At 33.7% G+C, this 16598-nt stretch overlaps 2 protein-coding genes across 3 annotated transcripts; one reads left to right on the top strand and one right to left on the bottom strand.

Annotated features, from left to right (window-relative positions):
- Nucleotides 1–496: 496 nt before the first annotated feature.
- On the bottom strand, nt 497–5271 carry LOC139491365 (perlucin-like). Of its 2 annotated transcripts, none has more exons than XM_071279004.1 (5): nt 5196–5271; nt 3804–3902; nt 2380–2503; nt 1516–1717; nt 497–589 (listed from the first exon to the last, which is right to left on the bottom strand). In XM_071279004.1, exons 2-5 carry the CDS (start codon nt 3879–3881, stop codon nt 556–558), a joined length of 438 nt encoding a protein of 145 aa, XP_071135105.1. In that variant the 5' UTR covers nt 3882–3902; nt 5196–5271; the 3' UTR covers nt 497–555. The 2 variants fall into 2 exon arrangements, with proteins under 2 accessions (XP_071135105.1, XP_071135104.1); XM_071279003.1 differs by having other exon boundaries at nt 3808–3902; nt 5196–5265.
- A 5180-nt stretch (nt 5272–10451) lies between these two features.
- LOC139491367 (perlucin-like) lies at nt 10452–16245 on the top strand. The gene is made up of 5 exons (XM_071279007.1): nt 10452–10595; nt 11311–11414; nt 11892–11997; nt 15088–15295; nt 16127–16245. The coding sequence occupies exons 1-5, from the start codon at nt 10553–10555 to the stop codon at nt 16155–16157; spliced, it is 492 nt and encodes a 163-aa protein (XP_071135108.1). The 5' UTR covers nt 10452–10552; the 3' UTR covers nt 16158–16245.
- The last annotated feature ends 353 nt before the right edge of the window (nt 16246–16598 follow it).

The following is a 16598-nucleotide window of genomic DNA, read 5'->3' as shown; positions in this document are numbered from 1 at the left end:
ATTTAAGCTGTACTGCAGATGAATTATAGACAGCAGTGATTTAATGTGCATCGCAGTTAAAACGTAGACAGACGTAATTTAAGCTGTATTATAGTCAAAAACAGAGGCATAAATGATTGAAGCGGTACCGTAATTAAAACAAGAGACAGAAGTAATATTAACTGTATCGCAGTTGAACCAGAGATACTGGAGTGATATAAGCGATGTCGCAGTTCAAATATAAACAGGAGTGTTTAAACTGTACCACAGTTGAATCGTAGTCAGGAGTGATTCAAATGTATCACAATTATAAACAGAAACAGGTGTGATAAAAGCTGTGCCATCATTTTTGATATTATTATATGCATATGTATGTTTATGTATGCCCGCCTAGCAAGCACATAATTTGTCCATAAGTATTAATGCTTGTTGTGGACTGTTTATCTCCGAGAGTATTTACAGTCAAGTACACAATAGAGAAAAGCATGTTAAAATGTTCAGAAAAATGTTAACGATATTCAAAATGTAATATTTAATGTCAAAAAGTTACTTCCACGTTCTTCCTTTTGTTCGCTTCTAACCAATGATAGTTTGTCCACCTCCGGGATATCTGCAAAAACAATGTTAAGAATACAAAAATAATACATATAAAATCCATCCAAATTGATATAAAAGATATCCTATTTGCAAATAAATATGTCACAATTTTTTAGTTACATCAATAATTTCACAATGAAGATCGATTGAGAATTTTACGACAAATGGTGATTTCACCTTTTCCAAATATTGAACTTTTTGTTCATTGTTTGTACAAAAGGGAAGAAGAAAATGGGCAAAGAAGTGTTCGTTTGTTATAATATATAAATAATAAGAACATTAAGATCAAATGTCGAGAAAAGATAATGAATTGATCGCCTTTATAACATTGCAATTCCTGCTGAAAGGCTTTATATGCCATTAAGTCTATATTAAGCTGTTTCTCATTTAAAAAAACAACAAGTGAAACTGCGAGCTACTGCTCACTGATGATACCCCCGCCGCAAGTGGATAATATTAATAGTGTAAAAATATGCAAGTGTACGGTAAACAGGAAGTTGTCGAGTGATGAAAACGCATCACACGGTATAGTTGACTTATGTAAATCCTGAAACCAAATTTCAGAAATCCTTGTATTGTAGTTCCTGAGAAAAATGTGACGAAAAATTTCAACTTGGCTATCATGTGTAAAATCATACAAGTGTTCTGTAAACAGGAAGTTGTCGAGTGATCAATCTGAAAACGCATCACACGGTATAGCTGACTTAGATAAACCCTGAAACCAAATTTCAGAAATCCTTGTATTGTAGTTCCTGAGAAAAATGCGACGAAAAATATTCATGGGACGGACGGACTGACTGACGGACTGACGGAAGGACGGACTGACGGAAGGACAGACAGAGGTAAAACAGTATACCCCCTTTTTTAAAGCGGGGGTATAACAAAAAAATAATTTAATGATATGTTACATTTGAACGTATGAAATAATTTTGTTCTTACTCCATTTCACAAATAAATGGCTGCGGTGTGGTACACACGTCATCATTCCAGTGGCCATCTTTGAACTCCAAGCAATCTTCATGTCCACCGCTATTACTAGGATTCCCTGGACACCAGAAGTTACCTTCTATTGGATTTGAAAATGTCGCCCAGATCCAATGTCCTTCTACAACTTGGTCGGTACCATCAATCCAATAGTCAGCTGAGAAGAATTTATAGAATCGTTTGATTTTAGTATTTAATATTAAGTATATTCTTTTACCATCAACTATTATTAAGGATGTTCGCTCCCCTTCTTTGAAATAACAAGATTTTGAAAAGACAGTATTTTAATAAAGAAACTAAAGTTATAAGTTGCAAAAACTTGTTTCCCAATCCACTATAAATAAATATGTTTAAACTAAAGAAACTAAAACAGAAGGAAAGAAGTAGGGTTCATTTGCTCGTTTTCGAGATATAAGCCATTGAACATTGGCAAAATGATTCTCTCTAGGTTTTTTTTGTTAATTTAACATTGTCACCTGTTTAATAACATATATGAAATCAAATTATACACAGACAAGTAGGGATAAGCTGGGCAAATCATTTTAATAGCACTATATGGATAAACCCAGAGGATTCAAAATATCTGACAGTAATGACACGCGCTTAAACATAAATATGATCGTATAAGAAAAAATTTTTGCCTTTCAGAAAAGATTGTTTGTTTGTATATTTCTTTTTCGGTTATTAGATACTGACACTCACTGTGGTTTGATTTTTTTTATCGTTTATTCCCGTAAAATATAATTCACGCAATTATCTTTTATTTTGAAATCTATGCGTCACTTAATTAGATAGAGAAAATTGGCATATAACAGTTACCGTTTGTTTGACAAACTCCATTTTGTGGTTTTTGGTGTGATGGATTGATCTTTGTAAACAGAAAGTTTAACGTGTCTCGATCGTCAACAACTGCAAGGTTCGCACTGAGCGCTTTACAGTCACTCTGTAAACAGAAAGTTTAACATACCGTGATCAGTTACTGCTTTTCAATCACTCTTCAAAAAAGAAAACTTAACATATCTTCAGTATCTACAACAGCAATGATAACACTTACCGCTTTGCAGACACTAGTTTAACCAAGTTTAACATGTCTTGCTCCTAAACAACAGCAATAATCGCACTTAGTGCGTTACAGTCATTATACAATCAAAGTTTAGCATATGTTGATTGTCAACAACAACAGCGATGATCGCACTTAGTGTATTGCAGTCACTCTATAAACAAAGTTTAACATGCCTTGATCGGCAACACCAGCAAGTCGCGCTATGTGTTTTGCAATCACTCTGTTGACAGTATTTAATATGTAATGAAGATATGTTTTAAATCTTCATTCTTTGTCTTGTTTTGACCAAATTTGTCAAGGGACAAAAATCACGGAAGGTCGATTTTTATAATTTTGAAGTTCTTGGATGTATAAGTATTTAAATATATTTTAGTGAATTATGAAAATAAACTCATCATATCTAAACCATGATTGAATTTTTGTATTTGCGCCAGACGTGCATTTTGTCTTCAAAATACTTATTAGTGACGCTCGAATAAAAAAAGTTAAAAGGCCAAATAAAGTACAAAGTTGAAAACCATCGAGGACCATAAACTCCTTAAAGTTTTTCAAAATACAGCTAAAGATATCTATTCCTGGGGTAGAAAAGCTTCAGTACTAAAAAAAAACTTTTCGATAATTGTGTGTCAAATGCACTTAAATTCTATATGAGAATCTAAACTTTCTGTCTCTAATGGTATCATAATCCAGTTAACAACTACGCATGTACTGGTATGACTTTGTATGGTAAGAGCATTGACCGAAGCACATTTAGTATGAAGTCATACTCAAACTGTGCACACGATCAACGCTTTCACATCCCTATAGACATGATAAAAAATTTAAAGGAAGCATTCAATTATTATTTCTAATACATTTCTTCTCTTTAATCAGGGGTGGTTGTTTCTTTGACATACACCCCATTATCATTCTCAAGTTTATGAATATACTATAATTTATTATATTCAGAGTAATAATAGGCATTTCGTTTGTTTTCCTATACATGGTTGTGACATCGTCATGTGGGGTACGTGCAGTCATGAATGTTGCATTTTATTGACCAATGAAATTATAAAGCCTCGCAATTGTCGTCAGTTAAAATTAATAAAAAAGATTCTTATGAAACATATGTAGGTTCAGAAAATTAAAAGTACGGTTTATTATGAATCAGACATGTAATGTAATTATACTAATATGATACCAACAGAAGCTTCAGGCCAGCTGAGATGGACGTTTTTGCTAATGTAATAACAGGATGCACTGTAATGGTGCCAACCATCCGGGCAATCGGCGTGTACGTCTGTTAATTAAAAAAAACAACAAGGTAACATGAAAGGTTATTCTCTCTTGTTATGCATTTTCCCCCTTGTCTTTTATTTTTATGGCTTTTATATATCCACTTCCCGCTGTTATCATCTTCTATTTTCCACATTATAAAAGCGCGTAACCGCCTTTTTATGATATCCACGTTTAATTGACCGGAGTTGTATACTTATGTCTTTGTATTTCGGTCTTTATTTTGCATCTGCAACTTCTCCTTACGGTTATTCAACAAATGGAAGTTTTTAACGACCTTAACTGGCTATACATCCCTTGCACGGTCGGCCCTTGCTTGTGCCATTTTTGCCATTAAATAATTAAAGTATTACCATATGGTAATTGATATAATTTTAAGGTAGTTCAGGGGTATACAAGAACTAGACCGATTATATGTACTGTGATTATACAATTCAGAATGGCGGTATACCCCTTAAGGTAGGTCTGAGGTATACCGCCAATCACAGTAAATAGTCGGTCTAGTTCTTTGCCCAAATCTGCAAATTTGGAGACAGATTTATTGTCAATTTATATAAAGAAAACTTAGTTATTCATTGCATTATCGTTTTTTTTTTTTTTCAAATACCAAATATTTGAGCTTTTAGCATTTTTCATTTTTTTCAAATAAGCCATTTAAGGGGAGATAACTCTGTAAGTACAACATTTATGCTGGACATATAGGGAAATTTCTATAATCTTTATTCTTGACGTTTTCTCGAATTGTTTTACAGATATCATTTAGGGGTCTTTTCAAGCTGAATATATGGTATGGGATTTGCTCATTGTTGAAGGATGTACGTTGTCGTTAAGTTGGTCTCTGTTGGGAAGTTGTTGTATTGGCAATCATACCACGTATTCCAATTTTTATATTTGGTAATTTTTAGGGTTGGGTTGCTGTCTCATTTGGGAGATCAGCCATATCTCCTTTAGTTTATTTGTTCTGATATTTTACGAAATTTCCAATCATTGGTATGCATCCTAATCCACAATTCATTAATTTAATTTGTACTTGTTGGCTTTATAAATATTTTGATATGAGCGTCACTGATGAGTCTTATGTACTTGGCGTACTAAATTATAATCCTGGTACCTATTTTATTGATAACTATTTAAACAGGGAAAACGAATACTGCCCTTAATGTCAAACCAAGAATAGCCCTTAAATGAGAAAAAATAAAGTTTTAAACTATCTTAAAGTAACCTAAAATTGCAATATACAATGGAAGTTTTTAAAAATCAGATGATTTATTTTCCAAAATATGAGAACAATACTTACAAACGAATGATAAGAAGAAAATTGCGTGCTTAAGTCCAATCATACTGTTGGAGGTTCTTGACCTCATGAAGATAACAGGTACAATTGATAAACGAGTTCAAGCAGCTAGTACCATTCATTTTGTTTCAAATTGAAAAATACCATCTTTCACATAATTCGAAATTCCATTGAAAAAATGTGTACCTTTTAAAAATTATAATCTGAAATATTTATATCTTATAGAAATCACTGAGTTAATTTTAACATGAGTGAGAGAAGTATTGGTTGTTTGATGTTGGTTTGAAGACGAGTTGTTACTCTTGAGCTATATCGCGGCGACTTAGAGGAATAAGCTTTATCAAAAATGGGAAGTAGACACGTTTGTCATAAATTCGAACGTCGTCCATCTGTTTCAAGATCGAGTAAAAGATAAAGATAAGAAGCACACTTTCCACTGAATCTCAGTAGTATCCTGGGTAATTTCAAGTTCACACAGATAAACGTGATGAAAGCACAAAATTGAAGTTATTGAGTGTCAGGGTTTTATCAATATACTGTGGATTCATTTGATTCGGGTGTACCAATTTTCGTAGATTAAAGAAAATTTACATGTTCGTGGATGTTTATAATTTCGTGGTTTCGGCGAAGTCTGTATACAAGCTTATAGAAAATTTGTTTAATTTCGCGGTTTATCTGTGCCCACGAACTCCAAGAAAATTAGTGTCCAACGAATAATAATGAATCCGCAGTATCTGAAATCGATGATGTAATTTACAGCGAACTTTGTGATTGAAACGAAGTGTGTGTTCGACTACGTACTCGATTGGATGATGTGTTATGACTGATCGTTTGTAGTCCAAATAAATATAAACTTGCCTTTCAATATCATCATTGTCAGGAAAATTGTTTGGACGAGTATTGTGAAAATAATTGCATAAAGTTCGAGATGGCATTTCAGTTACGTAAGGATGTCACTGTTTATGACATCCTGTTCTGTCTGTCGTTGATGGAATATGTTCGAACGTTGTTGTTCTGCGGTTTGCATGTTGTGTCAACTATTATATTATTTGTTTTTTGTGTTTATCTTTGATGACTGTTCTTGGGTGTTTTAGTGCTGTATTTGTATACGTACTGTTGTCATTTTATCGATCTTCTTGACATTGTCATTAAGCAGAAGGTCTGGCTATTTATCCCACCATTTTGCTTAAAATGTCATGAACCAAGTTAGGAATATAGCAGTTGTTATCAAATAGTTCGCTTCTATGCATGTTGGCTTTGTTTTTATGTACTTCAGTGTTCCTATCGTTCCGTTGTTTTCCTCTTATAGTTGATATGTTCCCTCGGTTTTAGTTTGTAACCCGATTTGCTTTCTCTCAATCGATTTATGACTTTTGATTAAGAGTATACTACTGTTGCCTTTATTAATCTCTACCTAAAAACGAGTATCTACGTTGTTTTCTTTTTTATGAAACATAATTGTTCCATATCTGTCCGTATGTTAAGAAAAACAAACCTTCCAGTTATTAAATAGAATGGGAAATATTGATTTACAGGGTAAAGGTGATATGATCATCTTTTTCTTTCAAACTACTAGTATATGGATGCGGATTACATATCCAGACACAAATATATATATGATTTGCATTCAAAGGAATGCTGATTTGATGGAACATGTTACCTTGATAAGAATAGGAACCAACTATTTACTTGACCGATATGTTTATCTGGATTCGTTAACTTCCTTGTTCTAACTTGCTTGTTTACCGAAGTCATAGGACAGTCCATACTTGGATACATTACTTAATCTGCGAACCGATCTGACCTTTGTTTAACTTGTCACTGCCGCGTGCTTATCGGAAAGCAACTATAAACATCCTTGTTTGAATTGAGGGAAAGACCATTTGATTACCGGGATTAGGTGATTTTGGAAATAATTATACTGGACTGATAAGAAGTGAAAATAAATTATTCTGCCCTGCAGGACAAGGTTGAAATGAAATGACAATTAAATATTACTGTGTACAATTTTCACAGCAGAATCGGATGAAAATGATCTTTCATACCCCTCCCCTCCCCTGAAAATCAAATGGTTGATCCATATTGGTACGGATTGACTCGGTAATTAATCAAACCAATGACGTAACACGCTAAGAAAACGAACAGTGAGATGATGAAACTGTACTGGTCTTAACCTCTTCTCCCTCTTCACAAATGTATGAAAGGTTAAGGTTCATCCTTATTACTGAGTGACATCTGAAGGACAAGGAGATTTGTGTGTGCAAAACAGGATATTTAAATCAAATAAGTTGAAATTATTTATACCAGAGACATATAATACATGTTTTTAGATATACTAATAAACAAAACACTCTCAAGCTACATAGATACAGGAAGTATGGTATGATGAGCAATGATGGGTACAAATGAAGCATCTCTCCATCCAAGTCGCAATTTATAAAGGTAAACCATTATAGGTCAAGGTACGGTCTTCAACACGGAGCATTGGCTCACACCGAACAGCAAGCTGTAAAAGGCTATACAGATTACTAGTGTAAAACCATTCTAACCACATAAACCGACGACAATCACTGAACATCAAATTCCTGACTTGGGACAAGTGCAAACAATTGCAGCGGGATTGAACGTTTTAATGGTACCAAACCTTCTCCCTTTTCTGAAACAATAGTATAACATCACAACATAGAAAGACACACTATATAATATCAATTGGAAGGCTTAACTGAATCAAAAAAACGTAGTAACACACATGCATACATAATAATCAAAGAATGGATATTTTTACTTTACATAACACAAATAGTTTATCATTGAAAGTGTAATGAGTCGCTTTTAAAATTTTATAGCTTTGTTTCTAGTATTCAAAGATAATCGGTTGCCAAAATGTTCTCGCTTGCAATGTAACAACTATTTTGAAATTTCAGTTACTAGCCGAATATTGATGCATATAATGCGTCAAAGCTTGAATATAAAAAAGAAGAGTTAGTATGAGTGTCAATGAGACAACTCTCCACAAGAGAACAAATGACATAGAAATTAACGGCTATAGGTCAACGTACAGCGTTCATATCCCATATCGCATAGTCAGATTTTAAAAAGACACGAAAACAATGCAAACGAGAAAACTAACGGCATAATTAAAGTACAAAAAGAGAACGGAAAACACATATGTAACACAGCAACAAACGACAACCACTGAACTACAAGCTCCTGACTTGGGACAGGCACATACATACAGAAAGAGGCGGGGTAAAAAAAATGTTAGAGGGATCCCAGCCCTTTGCTTACCTGTGACAATACAACCGTACAACACAAGAACGAACAATTACTAGAGGCTCTAAAGAGCCTGTGTCGCTCACCTTGGTCTATGTGAATATTAAACAAAGCAAAAGATGGATTCATGACAAAATTGTGTTTTGGTGATGGTGATGTGTTTGTAGATCTTACTTTACTAAGCATTCTTGCTGCTTACAATTATCTCTATCTATAATAAACTTGGCCCAGTAGTTTCAGTGGAAAATGTTAGTGAAAATTTACAAATTTTATGAAAATTGTTAAAAATTGACTATAAAGGGCAATAACTCCTTAGGGGGTCAATTGACCATTTCTGTCATGTTGACTTATTTGTAAATCTTACTTTGCTGAACATTATTGCTGTTTACAGTTTATCTTTATCTATAACAATATTCAAGATAATAACCAAAAACGGCAAAATTTCCTTAAAATTACCAATTCAGGGGCAGCAAACTAACAAAGGGTTGTCCGATTCATCTGATAATTTCAGGGCAGAAAGATCTTGACCTGATAAACAATTTTATCCCGTGTCAGATTTCCTCTAAATGCTTTGGTTTTTGAGTTATAAGCCAAAAACTGCATTTTACCCCTATGTTCTATTTTTAGCCGTGGCGGCCATCTTGGTTGGATGGCCGGGTCACCGGACACATTTTTTAAACTAGATACCCCAAAGATGATTGTGACCAAGTTTGGATTAATTTGGCCCAGCAGTTTCAGAGGAGAAGATTTTTGTAAAAGATTACTAAGATTTACGAAAAATGGTTAAAAATTGACTATAAAGGGCAATAACTCCTAAAGGGGTCAACTGACCATTTGGGTCATGTTGACTTATTTGTAAATCTTACTTTGCTAAACATTATTGCTGTTTACAGTTTATCTCTATCTATAATAATATTCAAGATAATAACCGAAAACAGTAAAATTTCCTTAAAATTACCAATTTCGGGGCAGCAACCCAACAAGGGGTTGTCCAATTCATCTGAACATTTCAGGGCAGATAGATCTTGACCTGATAACTAATTTTGCCCGATGTCAGATTTGCTCTAAATGCTTTGGTTTTTGAGTTATAAGCCAAAAACTGCATTTTACCCCTACGTTCTATTTTTAGCCATGGCGGCCATCTTGGTTAGTTGGCCGGGTCACCGGACACATTTTTTAAACTAGATACCCCAATGATGATTGTGGCCAAGTTTGGTTTAATTTGGCCCAGTAGTTTCAGAGGAGAAGATTTTTGTAAAAGTTAACGCAGGACGACGACGGACGACGACAGACGCCGGACGCCAAGTGATGAGAAAAGCTCACTTGGCCCTTTGTGCCAGGTGAGCTAAAAATCAGTTGAAAAGGGCTTAACTCGTCAGATGGATACAAATAGAAATACATATAACAAAAACATAGAGTGGACGTGGCCGGGGAATTGTACATCCAAACAATAAAAAGACATCAAGTACAGATCTGAGAGTACATGCAGTTACTGACAGCGAGTTAACAGCCTATAACAAATAATAAAAAAATAATTATGCATTTAAGACTAAATAATCAATCAATACACATCCAATGGATTTAGTAAAGACGTCATAATCAGTCAGAGAAAAACGTGAAGAAGTTGTCAAGACCGAAATGTCATTAAAAGTTTATATCCAAACTTTTGGGAGCGCACTATGGATAAGAAAATATAAGATTCTATAAAGAAAAATATTTAAATAAAATTACGTACGCCATTTATTAAAACCTGATTTGGTATTGTATACTATGGAATGTTTTGAAAATTGTAAAGGGCTAGTTACAAATTAAGCACCTGGTATATATTAATAAATGTCATCTTAGTACCAAGAGAGCTGGTCATAGGGGATATACAGGACATAGGAATGAAAAACATTCCTGTAGACCATTGCTAACAGAACAAAACAAAACGCACCCTTTCCAATATAACTACAAAAACAGATTGGGAAAGTTGGGGGAGTTTATTTCACAAGACTACGCAAGATCTTTTGGATTGTGATAACTTCTTTGACCCTACTATCTTATGTCTGTAAAAGCTGTTGTTTATCGAAGGACACGTCATTATTATGCCTGAGCTGTACATTATTTTCTTCTTTCTTTTATGTGGTAGTAAGTACAATTTCAATTACTCTTTTGAGAATTTTACAATGTGAGTGAGAAAAGTCGATGCATTTCAGTGTAACTGTCTCGTTTACATATACCTTACATCTTCTTTAATTCGTAATCGTAATCTTAAAATTATAAACGGATGATTTCCTTTGAAGAAAAAGATTTTACAAAAAAAGCGGTCACACGACGAAAACTATAAATGGAAAGTCCCTAAGCAAATGGCAAAATCAAATGCTCAAACACATGTATATCTATGTTTTTATCATGTACCGGTGTCCGGAAGTTGACCTTATTTACCTCTTTCAGTTTTAATACAAATATCGCAGTTAGGAAACGGTTTCGTTGTGCGACTTTTTTTTGATAAGGTCCATCATGAAGACTTTCAAGAGTATTCTCGAGCTAATAATCTGCTTTTCTAGCGCATGACCTCAAATCTCGAGTAAATCAAATCGCATTTACCACAAACAAATTCCAATCTCATGTGCATAATTTACGATTACACTTTGCGTATTAATTTCAAGTTTTTATTGGAAGCGCATGATCTAACTCCTCGATTGTTGCAAATCATATTAACAGGCGCAGAGACCTAAATTGCAAGCAAAGTAATACGGAAATTGACATATGTCATTTTAAACTTGATATCTTTTTTTCAGGGTGTTTGAAATCTCACTGTACATTATTTTGTAGTCCCTATCAATTATAAATATTTTTTCAGGACAAGCTCTTATATTGACGTCTAATTGTCAAAAAAATTGGATACACCATGGCAACTCTTGCTATCTCCTGAGCACACAGAAAAGTGCATGGCAATCTGCAGTGGTATGTTTAATTAAAGTTTATCTTCACTGGTAATATGTCGATATAAAAAGATAAAATATAGATTTTACTGTTGAAAACGTTCAATGAAAATAATCGTTAGAAACGCATTGCAAAGTTATATATGTTTTTCTTTTAACTTGACTATTAATACTTTTTAATACTTTTTGGTTGCCTCGCCTACTATGCAAGAGACCTCCACATAAATATATATGTTAGAGGGATTGCTCCAGATCATGTTTGCCGTCCATTTTATTTTGAGGGCGATTTACCAATTTTACGTGTTTCGATACAAAATACTATACATTTTCTTTGTACTTTTACTTTCTATTCATAAAGTAAAAGCGATAAACGCATATTTTTATTTTAATTACATTTTTTAAAATAATTAATACGTAAAGAGTTAAGCATGCCTATGTCATATGCCATTACACATTTATGTACCACGCGGGAAAACATATTTTTCTTGTACATTTTCAGAACGTTTGCCGAGTGTATGGTGGAACATTAGCAGTGGTAAATTCGGCAGAAGAAAACACATTCCTCAATGATACTTTCTTACAAAACACAGGAGGATCAACCAACGGTAACATTTCAAAGTTTTAAGGTGGTACCCAGCACTTTCACTTAAATTAATTTGGCTCGTTTAATTTTCATAAAATTTTGTCAAAGTATTTTACTTTGACACTTTAACAAAAATATAAAAATTTAAAAAATTTTGAACCAACCGTTTTGTCAGAAAAATTACACTGGTTATATAGCAATTTGACAACCACCAATTTTGATCATTGAGAAGCTTAATATTCCTTTTACAACACAACGTAATTAAAACGTTTAGCTGACTTTACAGAGTTATCTCCCTGTTAGTGTTAGGTACCACCTTAAAAGGAGGGAATTTTTGTATACGCAACGAACACAAGCTTAAATATCTAGAAGTTTTAAACTAACTGACTTTTATAATAGGCAAAGTGTTTTACAATAAAATACTCCTACCCCATTTTAAAAAATCAGTGGCTATTTTTCCGGCACTAATTAAAATATCTTAATTCAAGCTGGCAAAATAGCCTATTTGTATTGAACTGGTTATTTGACTTGCACAAGCATATATTTTTTTGCCAGCTCTGAATAAAATATATGAATTCAACCGGCGAATAGCATATTTCTATAGAAATGGCTATTTGACCGGCACCAGCAATATAGAGATTTGTTATTTTTATTTGCAGGTTTTTTGTAAACAGCGATTTTTTTATATTAAAGTGTGCAGTCAATATAAAAGAATCAAATTATTAGCGATATACCTGTAGTCAAGGATTTTAATACTATACAAATCCTTGCAGTAGTTTGATAAGAAAACAGCTATTAGACAATACATGAGACACATAATCGTTTTAAAACATTAATCAGCCAAAGTGTAAATAAAAAAATTTTAAAGACAAGACTGAAAAACAAAAACAAAAAATATTGGGCATCCATTTGTTGCAATGAAATCGTATCTAAAAATGTAGTTTAAGTTATTTCTAAAATCAGTCAGTCTAATGCTACCGTGATGTATGTATAAGAATCAAATCTCTATTTAACTGTTTTTAAAAAAAAATAAAAGTTAAAAATCTCATTGCAACATAAATTTGAAAAAAAAAACATATATACAAATTCAATCACATATCTTCAAAAATTAAACTTGCTTTTGAAATAATAGTCAGTTATTTGCATATGTGTGTAAACAAAAACAAAAAATAACGTTAGCTTCCGCTTACCTTATGTCAGCAAAATAACATATTTTCTATTTTCCAGCGCAGGTAAGAAATTCATTATATTGCTGGTGCCGGTCAAATAGCCAGTTTTATACAAATAGGCTATTTTGCCGGCTTGAATTAAGATATTTTAATTAGTGCCGCCAAGATAGCCAATGCCTTTTAAAAACACGTAATGTAATTTAGCAGTGACTATTTGATCAAAGATTTGTCATTAATATCAAATTCCTGTAATACAAACACATCTTCAGTAACACAAACAAGAGACAACCCAAAGACTACTTTACTGACTTAAAACATGTTTCAGATGTGGGACAGGATCTGCTAGCCTTTCCGGAGCACCTGAGATCACCCCAAGTTTTTTGATGGGGTTCATGTTGCTGAGTCTTTAGTTTCTATGTTGTGTTTTGTGTACTGTTGTTTGTTTGTTGGTCTTTTTCTTTTCTAGCCATGGCGCTGTCAGTTAATTTTCGACTAATGAGTTTGCATGTCCTTTTGGTATCATGCAATTTTTGTCTTTTGTCTTTTGTCAAAACCCTATTGAAGAACATTTTAAGTTATCTATATTTGTAATGTTACACAGTGTTGGAACCATTCTCATTTTTTCACTGACAGGAGAGCAACGGGACGTAGCATGACTGTTGGAGTGCGTCTTTGAAGCCCTCTTCTGTTTCTATACCCGTAGTACTATCATCCAGATAGTTTCAATCTTTATATAGTTATTGCAGAGGACGAGTGATTCTTCAGTATCGATATGTCTAGAAGTCATATATTGATTTGTGCTTATTTTACTTTTTGTAAATCGTTTATATATGTTATTTGTTTTTATTCATTTCTGTGTTGATTTCGGGAAATCATGGCTCGATTTTTAATTTATAATATCCTACCGTAGTCTAAAATCGTTCATCTTGTCAGTTCGTTAGGTATTTGTGTTTGAACTTAACACACGGGGAAACTCCGCATTGACGTCACTACGCTACTTCCGGCGTAGAAAAACAATATAGAATACGTTTTTTCTGCACTTTGGAATAAAAAAACATTTCTGAAGGTAAGTTTTCATTGTTGTTCTCAATTATTGCTAAAAAATGCCAAATTTCTAATGCCCGTTTCAATCCCGACTTCCGAATGTCTAAAAAGATTCTAGAACTTCACAAAATCCCACTTCCGGCCTCCATTGCTTTGTGTACATTCCATTCAGCGTCATCAATCTTGTGGCAGGCAATACAGGTCAAGCAAATCGTATTTTTAGGAATTTTAAAATGACATGCTCCTTACGTCTTTCGCGATTTTCCCGCGAAAAAAGCTCAACCAAAATGAAAGGAAAACTAATTGAAAAAACGATGCCCATGCCATAATTTTGTACAGGAATATAGAGTAGGTTAATGAAAAATAATTTACATTTATTTTTCGTAGAATTTTCTTTTTATTCATTATAAAAAGATCGATATTCTGACCATCATGACTGTAGATAAATATTCATACAGAATTCCACTGATGTCAAAAGGGATGGCAAAAAAAGAGTTTTCCTGTTGAATAAAACCGAAAATTATTGCAAACTATTTTGAAGCAATATCCCACAAAGAAATAACGTAATTACCGTAGACTGGAAAATCCCCTAATTGACAGTAGAGCAATTTGATTGGGTAGAACGAATTGACATCACGTGATTTTGACGCCATTGAAATTTAAATGTAAACAAACAAGGTCAGAAGGTTCAGTATGGGACAGCATCGTACATTTAGTTACTGACAAATAATTATGAGTTACTAAGCTTGACAATGCATGGTAATAAAAAATGAAAAATAAGTGTACAGAAAAAATAAGAAAAAAATAGCCTTAGGATAACGACTTATCATTACACCTGGATATTTGCTTTGTTCACGTTATGAAGAGTTTTATTAACCGCGATGTTTTATTTTCGACAGAGAGCTACTGGTTGGACGGATCGGATTTTCATTCCGAGGGAACTTGGAAATGGTCATCGACAAAGCAGGAAATGGCTTATAAGAATTTTTACCCTGGACAACCAGATGATCAAAATGGTAACGAGGACTGTTTAGTAATTAGCACTGCTTACAATGGACAGTGGGCAGATATGGATTGTTATACGACATTGTTTTCCATCTGTGAAAAGTAGGTTTATCATTATCGAAAGGTGTAATTCTTTTTTTTTTACCTGTGCATCACAATGACATCATTTTTTAGCTATCTTCATTTGGTGAAGAAAACATTTTTTCTTTCTTATTTAATTTTTAATTTTCGTAATGAAATTTTAACATTCAGTAGATATTGTTATTCCCTCTCTCTATATATATGTATATATAAATAAACAAAACCATTCATTATACATGTAGTCGTTGTTTGATTGATATGTACCGATTATCAGGTTGTCTGCATGTTGATATCGTAAAATATCAGCTGCGAGACATAATATGAAGCTTTTTGTCGAGTAAGCGCAGCGAACGAGATCAAAAAGCCTTCATATTATGTCGAGCAGCTGATATTTTACAATATAAATATGCCGATAACCTGATAATCGATTTATCGGGCTGTATTTGCGTCTTTTGGAAGTCTTAGTTTCACCAGCAACCGGAAGTTGACTTGATAAGTTCGGGTCAAACTTATCAACGTCGGTTCAAACATTATGACGTCGCTGATATGTCCGGGTCAAAGTTATTAAGGCCAGGGCCGCGTTCAATATCGTAGCTGCTACGTAGTGCTACGTAGATTTTGACTATTGAACGTGTAGCTATAGACTAGCTACTACATATATATTGATAGCAGCTACGTAGCGGCTACGTAGCTGCTACGATATTGAACTCAACCCAGGTCAACGTATTTGACGTCACAAAGCCGTGATATGGAGTTTTATTAAGAGCTGAGCAAATTGATATAGACAGTTGGACGACCGATAAGATTAAAAATTCATTCAACATTAATGCAACACTGTTTTTATTTTTGCAGGGATTTAAGCGCTGCTGGATCTGTTGGGTAGTAAATCCATCAACCTAGGGACAGTGTTTGGATTTAACAATAATCATTTTATTACTATTTTGTTAATAAAAACCAATTTGTTCTTTAAATTTAACTTATATTTCCAACCAAACATAAGAAAGGTCGACCGTGTAATGAATCTTAAAAAAAAAACCTATATATTATCAACGTCTTTCTGGTTGTATTTATATTATATATACAGACCGAACTGTTTTAATACACCAATATAAAAAATAAAAAGATGTGGTTTGATTGTCAACCTGTTGCGTAGTCCGAGATTAATCTGACGTCCAATGGCTGTTTTGCCAAACACGTTGGGGCCGTGGGACGTCAGAGCTCGTCCAACGGCTCCAGCTTGTCTGGTAAAACAGCCGTTGGACGTCAGAGTAATCTCGGACTACCTGTTGCGTACACCTTACAATCATTCCATACACCAACTATT

This window comes from Mytilus edulis, chromosome 10 (genome assembly GCF_963676685.1).
Source record: "Mytilus edulis chromosome 10, xbMytEdul2.2, whole genome shotgun sequence".
Taxonomy (NCBI): Eukaryota; Metazoa; Mollusca; class Bivalvia; order Mytilida; family Mytilidae; genus Mytilus; species Mytilus edulis.
The sequence above is the reverse complement of the archived record's forward strand: the minus strand, read 5'-3'. Positions and strand labels throughout refer to the sequence as shown.

What these genes read in the sequence shown, in the direction of transcription:
- LOC139491367 (XM_071279007.1), top strand. Translation starts at nt 10,553, where the DNA reads ATGCCTGAGCTGTACATTATTTTCTTCTTTCTTTTATGTGGTA. An exon ending in CTTCTTTCTTTTATGTGGTA is followed by an intron (nt 10,596 to 11,310) that starts GTAAGTACAATT and finishes ATATTTTTTCAG; the next exon opens with GACAAGCTCTTATATTGACG. An exon ending in CACAGGAGGATCAACCAACG is followed by an intron (nt 11,998 to 15,087) that starts GTAACATTTCAA and finishes TATTTTCGACAG; the next exon opens with AGAGCTACTGGTTGGACGGA.
- LOC139491365 (XM_071279003.1), bottom strand. Translation starts at nt 5,262, where the DNA reads ATGAGGTCAAGAACCTCCAACAGTATGATTGGACTTAAGCACGCAATT. An exon ending in TTTCTTCTTATCATTCGTTT is followed by an intron (nt 3,903 to 5,195) that starts GTAAGTATTGTT and finishes TTTAATTAACAG; the next exon opens with ACGTACACGCCGATTGCCCG. An exon ending in TCAGCTGGCCTGAAGCTTCT is followed by an intron (nt 2,504 to 3,807) that starts GTTGGTATCATA and finishes TTCTGTTTACAG; the next exon opens with AGTGACTGTAAAGCGCTCAG.